The sequence below is a fragment of the Poecilia reticulata genome, linkage group LG4 (assembly GCF_000633615.1).
Source record: "Poecilia reticulata strain Guanapo linkage group LG4, Guppy_female_1.0+MT, whole genome shotgun sequence".
Lineage (NCBI taxonomy): Eukaryota > Metazoa > Chordata > Actinopteri > Cyprinodontiformes > Poeciliidae > Poecilia > Poecilia reticulata.
Window position 1 is genome coordinate 5,075,390 of NC_024334.1, and position 9,186 is coordinate 5,084,575.

A 9,186-nucleotide genomic window follows, 5' to 3' on the forward strand; every position below is an offset into this window, starting at 1 on the left:
AAACTAAAAATCTTCTTTTTCCCCTCAATGCTATTTAACTGATCAACAACATTCTCAAATTTCAATTCCCTATTAAAACCTAATTCTGTTTTAATGGGCGCTTTCTTCTTTTATTTCCAATTTGACTTCCAATGATTCACTTCCTGCTAGAGAGCCCCCTGGTGGTGGAAGAAAAATCCACATATAAGCCACTTGGTTCAAAGCTTAGGAAAAAAGTAGCAGCTTATAGTCCGGAAAATACAATATATGGAAAAAAATCTGAATTCTCTGGTATTGTTCAGGTGGCCGGACCAAATGTGGAGGCGGGCCGGATCCGGCCCGCGGGCCGTAGTTTGGGGACCCCTGCTTCACAGATTTGAAGTGAATCAACCAGGCTCATCAGATGTTGATGCTACGCATAGCTGTAACAAACAGGAAGTAGACGTTGCTAGCTAGCATGGAGCAAACATTTCAGATTGGTGCCTGTGGTAATGCAGAGACCCACCAGTGGATGGCAGCGTTCGCTACATCAGAACTTATTCCCATTAAGTGCATTAAATCTTTTTTGGAAAAGCCTTAAACCATCTCAAGGGACGTAAAAAATTTTATGAAATTGAAGAAGTTATTTTGAATTTTGCCATTTCCATCAACCTTTTCTGATGTCATACTTCAAACTGCATAAAACGATGGAAACGTAGTTATGGAAATGTTTAGATGTTGCGTATCCACCACTGTCCTTAAACTCTCAGACTGTGAAGATTTTGTTTTTGTTTCTCTGACGTTAAACTGTGAAACTGAGATTCTGTACAAGTTGAATGTTAGAGAGACATGAAGCAGCGTTAACAGAAGCAACGAGGATGAACTGACAGCTACGGGAACTCCATGCCTTCTGAGGCGGCCATGTTGGAAACGGACAGAGCATCTGTCTACCCTCCTCTGGTCAGACCGCCTCCTTCATCACCATGGAAACGCACAGCGCGTTCCTCTTGTGAATCCTCGTGTGGGCGGTCAGGTTGCTCTTCCTCTGGAAGTGTTTCCCGCAGGTGAGACAGGGGAAGGGCTTCTCGCCGGTGTGCGTGCGCATGTGGACGTTCAGGTTGCCCCGCTGGCAGAAGCTCTTACCGCAGACGAGGCAGGGGAAGGGTTTCTCCCCGGTGTGGATCCTCATGTGGACGATGAGGCTGAAGTGTTTGCGGAAGCTGCGGCCGCAGCTCAGGCAGGTGAACGGGTTCCCGCCGGCGTGCAGCCGCAGGTGTTTGGTCAGGCTTCCCTTCTGGCTGAAAGACTTGCTGCACGTCTTGCAGGAAAACAGGCCCTGCAGAGGCTTCTGCTCCGTCCGCTTCCCGTTCTGTTCCCACGCTTCATCCCGGCTCGTCTCCGGCTCTTCATCCTGGGCTCCAGGGCCCGGTTCTGATGGGACCGGGTCCGGGTTGCTGTCCTCTCCAGCCTCCTCAGCTGGACTCACCGTGAAGGAATCGGCCTCCTGCTTGAGATGGAGCTGCTCTTCATCCCGACCTGCAATCTCATCATCCGGCTCCTCTTTAACCTGCACAGCCTCTGGGTTCCGGTCCACAGTTTCTGGTTCCGCCGGTCCGGAAAGCGTCTCCTGGTTGGAGAGCAGTGGCGCCATCAGAACCTGCTGCTTCCTGCTGACAAGACGCTGCTGGACGTCTGGAGGGAACCAGAGGAAATCATGAGAGGAGTTCAGAACCGCTGGACCCGGTGAGCGGTTCTGGTCCCAGGACTACATCCGGTTTCTGTCCAAAACCTGAACGTCTCCATGGTAACCGACAGGTAGGGGTCGATGTCGGTTACCATGGAGACAGTCAACTTCCCTCCAATGTTTTAGTTTTTTCAGAACTTTCCGGGATCATCGTGGTTCTGATACCGACCGGGAAATTTTGACTTGGTAGAATTTTTAGTGTCATTTGTTTGTAGAAATTCAATCCAATTATTCCATAAAAAAACAACTAAAACTCATTTCTCAGTCTGAGGCCAAAGAGTCATTTTAATAACCAGTATTGACTTTTTAACGTCTTTTATGGAGGCTGTTTTAATCATAACTCTGTGTTTTAGGTTACAACACTTTGGTTAACCTGGTGGTGAACATCTATCATTATTTATCAGAGCGCTGTGCTGAACTGGAGCAGCTCCTTCTGGAAACAATCAAGAAAATTATTTATAATAATTTAAAAAGGAGCATCGAGAGCAAATGAGGTGGATTAGCAGAGCTAGCTAACCATGGTGTCACTGAGGAAGATCATCTCTGCTGCCTGGATATTGAGCTGTTAGCATGTCAGCAGTAACAATCTTCAGTCAGAGGCCTCTTCAGATTAGTTGGAAGACTGACTGCTACTGGAGGTCCGTCCGGCCCTCAGCATCACCGTCTACAAAGTCAAATTGAGCTTTAAGCTGAAATAACTACAAGTAAGAAACATTTAGTCTGAGTCCTTAAAGGCTCTGAACGTTCATCACAGATTCTTCACCGGATGTTTGCAGCGACCAAACCGCGTTTTGGTCTTTTTGGCCCAGAAGGTCTCAGCTCTCTGTGACCTGATCCTACAATCTGATCTCTCTTCCGGTGAAATGTTTGTTTTGACCTGCAGCTTTTCCGGATTTTGCTCCAATTGAAACCCAGTTCTGCTCTGATCTCGCTTCCAGGACCCACCTGCGGGGTTCTGCTCGGTTCGGGGTCTCCAGCTGAGGTCCAGCAGCCTCCGCTGCCGGTCGATCTCCTCCTCGTACTGGACGATGGTTTTTTCCAGCTGGGTGAAGATTTCTTCAGCAGCAGCAGTTAGTCTCTCTCTGATAAACTCTCTCAGAGGCTCAACGGAACACATTGTTGCTGCGCAGACTCACAACACACCTGGACACGGCCTGAGACACACGAGCTAACCAAGCTAACCGGAAGTTAGCCACGGAGCTGCTTCCTGTTTGAACTGGAAGCCGGAACGCAGCGGCATTACCGCCCCCTGCTGGAGAGCGGTGGTTAAAGTGACATTCAAGGAATCTCAGTGAGAGCAGAACCGGAAATTGATATTCTTTGATTTTCGTAATCGACCAATGTTCGATTAATCTACAAGATAACCCACTGATGCCAGCAAATTAAAACCAGTTACTAAAAACAAACAAAAACATACACTTTCATATTTTAAGGTTTATCATGAGACAATAATATTATTCAGTTGTTGGGATTTTAATTTGGCTTCTAGGAAATAAAACAAAAGGATAAAAATATGAATGTCTGTTTGGCAACAGAAGCAGGTGGCAGAGCAGATAAATTAGAGCAGCATCACCTCAGCATATATTTACTAAAGTGGAAGTAAAAACATCCAGGTTATGAAACTAATACTTAAAGTAATATTGATTTGTTTGAACAGTTCAGCAGCCTGTTGGTTTTACTTTGTTTTTTTTATTAATTTACATTTTCTGTTGCTGCTGGTGGATCTGAATTTTGTCACTGAGGGAAAATGAAAGTTATTTATATTCTATTCTTAATGACATTATTCAATAATAATAATAATAATAATAATAATATTACTCCTCATAGTACGTCTAAATGTAACTTGTTAATATTCCCCTCTGAACTGTTGACACATGACTATTAAACTGTTTATTTGGTGTCTTGCTCCTCAAACTCACGGTCTCCACCAGAGGTCAGAGGTCAGCAGAACCCAAAGAAAATCCAGGTTCCAGAATGAATGAGGCAGGAGACGATGTTCCACCTTTCAAGGGTTTCATTTCTAAACAACATTATTAAAAAAAACAGAATCAAACTGAGCAAAACAGAGAAATGAAACAAAGAAACTCAGCAGAGTCCAAAGCGGATCCGGAAATGTTTCACCATTTGTTGGTACATTTAAATGGCCACAACATCGCAACGCCACCTGGTGGTAAAACACGGGAAGCACAGCGTTTTTGCAAAACACATGAGGATATTTTTAAAAAATAATAAAAAAGCGCAGCAGCCTACAAGTTAAAATTATGTTAAAATGATTAACATGAGAAGAGGAAATGTTAACAATGATTTCTTCTTCTCAACTCAGAGATTTTCATCTTGGAGACAAAATAAAGTAGCTCAGAGAATAAACTTAAAAATATGTCAGTTTATAAACTAACTGAACGGCTTGGCATCAAAGTACATAAAATAGCTTTAGAGCTGATTTTGAAAGTGATAGTTTAATGTTTGTAAACCACATAAGAACCATTTTAGTCACTCAATACATCCATTACCTAGAGAAATGAACTAGATTTTATAGGATTAATAAATGATATTTGGGTTGATGCTCAGCTTTGAACCGTTTTACATGCAGTGAATCTCAATAACTCGTCAAACTTTGTGTTGACATGATTCTCCCCACTCTATAGAAAACATTTTATTGTTTTATGTTAAAATAAAAATATTAAGCTAGCTAGGGCGCTGGTTTGGCTACCTGGCAGGATTTCTCTGATTTTCATCACAGCGGCTTTCTGTGGGTGAGACGTTGATATTCAGTAGGTTTGGTTCTGTCCCCTCATGCAGCATCTAACATCACCCATCTGCAGCTTGGTGAGAAATTATTCACCTGACAAAATCTCAGCCTGACTAATTTCACCTCGTAATGTCAGCAACGTCCTCCGTCGATCCGAAATCTGAAAACTGCCACATGCTTCACCCAAAGTGCCGAAATCGCCTCTCAGTGATGCAGATGTGATGAAAATGGCGACATTTTGTTTGCAGAGAAATCTGCTTCCTGTTCTCGACACCAGGATCATCACAGCTCTGGGCAAAGTGTCGTGTGATTGGTCAGAAGTTAGTTGCCGTGTTTTTTCCAAGACAGCAACGTTGATATTTTGCTTCTCCTGTGACCGTTTAGCAACACAGCGAATGCAGGGAGGGAGTGAGGTGGGTGTAGCTGAAGGGGGCGGGGCGTCCGCTAAATGCTCTGCGCCTTTAACAGCGTGGGAACTGGTGGCCTTGTCCTCTGATCACTGGGTAAGACGCAGGACGCACCATGCAGAGGCTTCCAGTCCAACCTGAAGACGGCAGCAGCTGGAGAACCCAAGAAGAAGACATGAAGTGACTGCATTCAGGTTGGGATTCAAACCCACAACCTCCTTGGTGCAGGGAAACGATGCCACCAACTTGCAGAACATCAGTTGACTGACTGGACATCCCAACAGCGCAGAGACGTTTTGGACATTTAAACTCAAGCTGCATAATTTATCCTTGTGGTTCACCATCTACTGAAATAAGTAGCTGCTCATAACCAAACTGATGCCTTTATTTGTTGCCATGATCCATTATGTTGTAAATACAGAGCAAATTTACAAGCCTGCCATTTTAAAACTAACCTGAATGTTTACAAGCTCCCTCTTCATACATTAGTAAAGGATTAAGAGATGAATGTTGATGTGATGACGTGGCTTCTTAAAGTGACAGAGGCCCAATTTCAAGGCATTCAACTGTTAAGTCATGTGATATATACAGCATTTTTATAACAACAGTTACTTGATTATGCTATAAAATGAAAACACATAATGCTGCCCCTTTAAATATGTAAGTGCATTTTGGATCTCGTCTTACTAGAACTTTAAAATATATATTGAAACATTTATCATAAAACTGAATCAATACATGGACATTGAAGAGAAGCAGTTAAAACAGGAAACTACAATAATGGCGGCTGCATTGTGTAAAACCGAGTGTTGACCTCTGACTGCGTTAGCTTTTTACACCGAGCTAATGCTAGCCTCACCGCGCTCAGACTGCGCCTGCTAGCAGTAGCACCGTTACCATGGCGACTTGTTTTACTGAAGCATGTGACCTTTGTGAGACTCCAAGTTCCTCATCACTGACATAAAGAACAACGTTGCTACTGGCGAACACATTACTTTTCACACAGATTCATGCATTTTATCTTTTCCAGGCCAAAATTACATCTAAGAACATTAATTTACACTATCTGGTAGATAAGGACTATTTGAACCTTCAGTGCGGTGATTTACAGTAAATGTGCCTCAGTGGTAACAGTGTAACAACTGAAACAGTAATTAGACTACCCCTTCCTGAAAAATGGACCGTTGTTTTAATTTAACTCCATTATTCCCATCATTGGTGAGTTCTCATGTGGCAGGTCACTTCTCTACGCTGTGTGAACGACTTCTCACAAGATGCACAACTAAAGTTTCTCACCTGTGTGAATTCTGAGGTGATTAGTTAACTCAGAACTCCATCTGAAAGATTTTTCACATGATCCACAAGGAAAGCGCTTCTTAGCTGTGTGAGTCCGAAGGTGATTAGCTAAATGACTACTCTCTCTGAAAGATTTATCACATTGCTCACAAGGATATGGCCTTTCAGCTTTGTGAGTTTCCATGTGCGCATCTAGGTCAGACTGCTGGGTGAAATCTTTCCCACAGGTCAAACACAAGAAAGGCTTCTCAGCTGTGTGAGTCTTAAGGTGTTTAGATAAACGACCACCACATCGAAATGATTTATTACACAGCTCACAGGGATAAGGCTTCTCGTCTGCGTGAGTGTTAAGATGATTAGCTAAATGATATCTCTCTCTGAAAGATTTATCACACAGCTCACAAGAATAGGGCCTCTCATCTGCGTGCGTTCTTACATGAACTCTGAATTGACCGGCCTGCCTGTATGTCTTACCACAAACGTTACATGTGTACGGCTTCTCACCTGTGTGAGTTCTTGTATGAACAGTCAATTGACCGGCCACTCTGAACGTTTTCCCACAAACGTTACATGAATATGGCTTCTCCCCTGAGTGAGTTCTTACATGAACAGTCAACTGACTGGCGACTCTGAAAGTCTTACCACAAACGCTACACGAGTACGGCTTCTCTCCGGAGTGAATTCTCATGTGTGCAGTTAGTTTAGACTGCATGGTGAAATCCTTCCCACAGGTCAGACATGAGAAAGACCTCTCAGCTGTGTGAGTTCTCTTGTGACTACTTAAAAGACAGGAAGAGTAAAAGGATTCACCGCACACTTTACAAGCAAGTGGCTTTGCGTCTGCCCGCATTTTTATATGGTAGGACAGATAAGAACGATCTCTGAAAGATTTACCACAAGATTCACAACTAAACGGTTTCTCGTCTGTGTGAGTTGCCAGGTGATGAGTTAACTCGCAACTCTTTCTGAAAGATTTACCACATGATTCACAAACATGGGGCATTTCACCTGAGTGAATTTTCATGTGAACAGTCAAGTTCCTGTGCTTTCTGAAAGATTTACCACAGATTTTACAATGCACCTTCTCCCTCGTGTGTGTTTTCATGTGAGCAGTCAAGTAGAAAGGTTTAGTGTAACATTTACCACATACGCTACAACGAGACGCAGCAGATTTTTGCCTTTCCAGTTCTGAAATGTCCACATTGTCCCTGTAATATCTGCCGTCCTGAGGTCTGTCCTCTGGCTGCAGGTCTTTACTGGATCCTGAAACTTCCTGGTTGCTTCCTTGCTGATGTTGGTTCACATCTGCAGGCCGGTTTCCAGAGAACAGCTGGTTCCTGTTTGGTTCCGGATCACTGATGTGTTTAGCAGGAGCCACCATCAAGGTTTCAGGCTCCTGCTTCACCACAAGATGATCTTCATCCTGATCCTCCTCTTCCTCTTTAATCTTCACAGGTTCTGATTCTTCTGGTTCCTTTTTAATCTCTACAGGTTCTGGTTCCTGCTTCGTCTCCATCCTCTGCTCCAGTTGTGGGTCGTTGTGGAATAATTCCTCATCATCAGCAGCCGTCACCATTGAGGCGCTGCTCTCCTGTTTCAGTAGAAGCTGCCCATCATCCTGAAAGACCCACAGCTGAATTTGTTCCACTTTGATTGGCTGAAGTTCTGGATCCCAGTTTGTCTCAATCATCTGTGGTTCTGGTTCCTCCTCTTCCTCTTTTATCCGCCTCTCTGTGGTTCTGAGAAGATCATCAGGCAGAACCTCCGACGTAACAGACATGATGCTGTGGAGAACATTAAAAAACAATGTGAAGGAAACACTTTAACATTTTAATAGCATTTTTACTGCGACGTATAAAAATAGGTTTTAAATGGAATCATGTAAAATTTGGTCAATTATCTTTCAAATATAAATGTTTAAGTTTTAGGGACTTTTTTAAATTTAGAAAACTGTAATAGACTTAAACACTAAAAATAAGAACAACACCTTTCAGAAAATTTATTTAAGCAGAAAATATATATTTAACGGTGATCTTGTAAAAAGCTATATTTTGTTGTATAAATCTTGTATGAACAGCGACCGTCTAACTTTATGTACTTAATGAACCAGAACCGTTTTTATGATAGTTGGAAAGTTTCATCCAGAGACCAATGAGAACAGAGTTACTGGTTCAGAAAAAACAAAATGGCTGCTGCCTGGTGGGAGGTTACAGATTGTGATGCAGCCGCCTGGCGATGACATCACTGACCACGATGAGGCGCTTCCTGAAGAACACCGGCTGGCCTGTGACAGGAAGGAACTGCCAGAAAAGACAAACAGACTTCAAGGAGGGAGCCAGCAAATTATTTTATAGAGGCGTCTTCAGTCAGGAGCAGAGACAGGAAGTAGGGCTGCAGGAAGCTGCAGACTGAGGGCGGGACCACTGGAACCAGTCCATGTTGAAGGGATTGAACTGGTTGCTGCAACAAGCAACATCCTGTTTACCGTTACGGTCCTGATGAGACCCGATATGCAAAGCTCCACAGGAAACGAATGGATTGGGATCGACGTCACATCCTGCATGTGGAGCGTTGCCAGGGAAACGATGGGAGACGCCATTGAGCTTCGGCGTTTCTCCTGGTCGTTACCAAATATGGTCACATTGTCGTCACAGTGGAGGAAATAAGGATTCGATAGCCACTGAGTTTGAACGTTTGTACATAATTAAACAGTCTATGATTTTTATGGCAGCTTCATTTCGACAGTGAGAGAGAATATCAAAAAGAAAATATAGAAAATTATTAATATTTAAATAAAAAATTATTTGCATTGATCCTCTAATAACCAGCCAAAGTATGTTGAACCCAACACCGTCGCTACAGACACCTGTCCCAAAGTGTCACCTGTCCCAAAGTGACACCTGTCCCAAAGTGACACCTGTCCCAAAGTGTCACCTGTCCCAAAGTGACACCTGTCCCAAAGTGTCACCTGTCCCAAAGTGTCACCTGTCCCAAAGTGTCACCTGTCCCAAAGTGTCACCTGTCCCAAAGTG

The 9,186-nt window shown here is 43.5% G+C and overlaps 2 protein-coding genes across 3 annotated transcripts in view; both read right to left on the minus strand.

Annotated features, from left to right (window-relative positions):
- Nucleotides 1-271: 271 nt before the first annotated feature.
- Nucleotides 272-2,919, minus strand: LOC103463207 (zinc finger protein 37-like). The gene is made up of 2 exons (XM_008406435.2): nucleotides 2,648-2,919; nucleotides 272-1,650 (listed from the first exon to the last, which is right to left on the minus strand). Exons 1-2 carry the CDS (start codon nucleotides 2,817-2,819, stop codon nucleotides 920-922), a joined length of 903 nt encoding a protein of 300 aa, XP_008404657.1. The 5' UTR covers nucleotides 2,820-2,919; the 3' UTR covers nucleotides 272-919.
- Nucleotides 2,920-5,225: 2,306 nt separating this feature from the next.
- Nucleotides 5,226-9,186, minus strand: part of LOC103463206 (gastrula zinc finger protein XlCGF57.1-like) — a 7,803-nt gene continuing 3,842 nt past the window's right edge. The window contains exons 2-3 of one of the 2 annotated variants that reach the window (XR_001776508.1): nucleotides 6,022-7,938; nucleotides 5,226-5,978 (exon numbers count right to left, since the gene is read on the minus strand). Coding sequence is in view for 1 of the 2 variants with exons in the window: in XM_008406434.2 (XP_008404656.1) it covers nucleotides 6,141-7,934 (1,794 nt within the window). In the remaining variant the exon portion in view is untranslated. Of the gene's footprint in view, nucleotides 7,939-9,186 lie in introns of both variants that reach the window. The other variant, XM_008406434.2, reaches the window with a different exon arrangement.

What these genes read in the sequence shown, in the direction of transcription:
- LOC103463207 (XM_008406435.2), bottom strand. Translation starts at nt 2,819, where the DNA reads ATGTGTTCCGTTGAGCCTCTGAGAGAGTTTATCAGAGAGAGACTAACT. An exon ending in AACCGAGCAGAACCCCGCAG is followed by an intron (nt 1,651 to 2,647) that starts GTGGGTCCTGGA and finishes GGTTCCCTCCAG; the next exon opens with ACGTCCAGCAGCGTCTTGTC.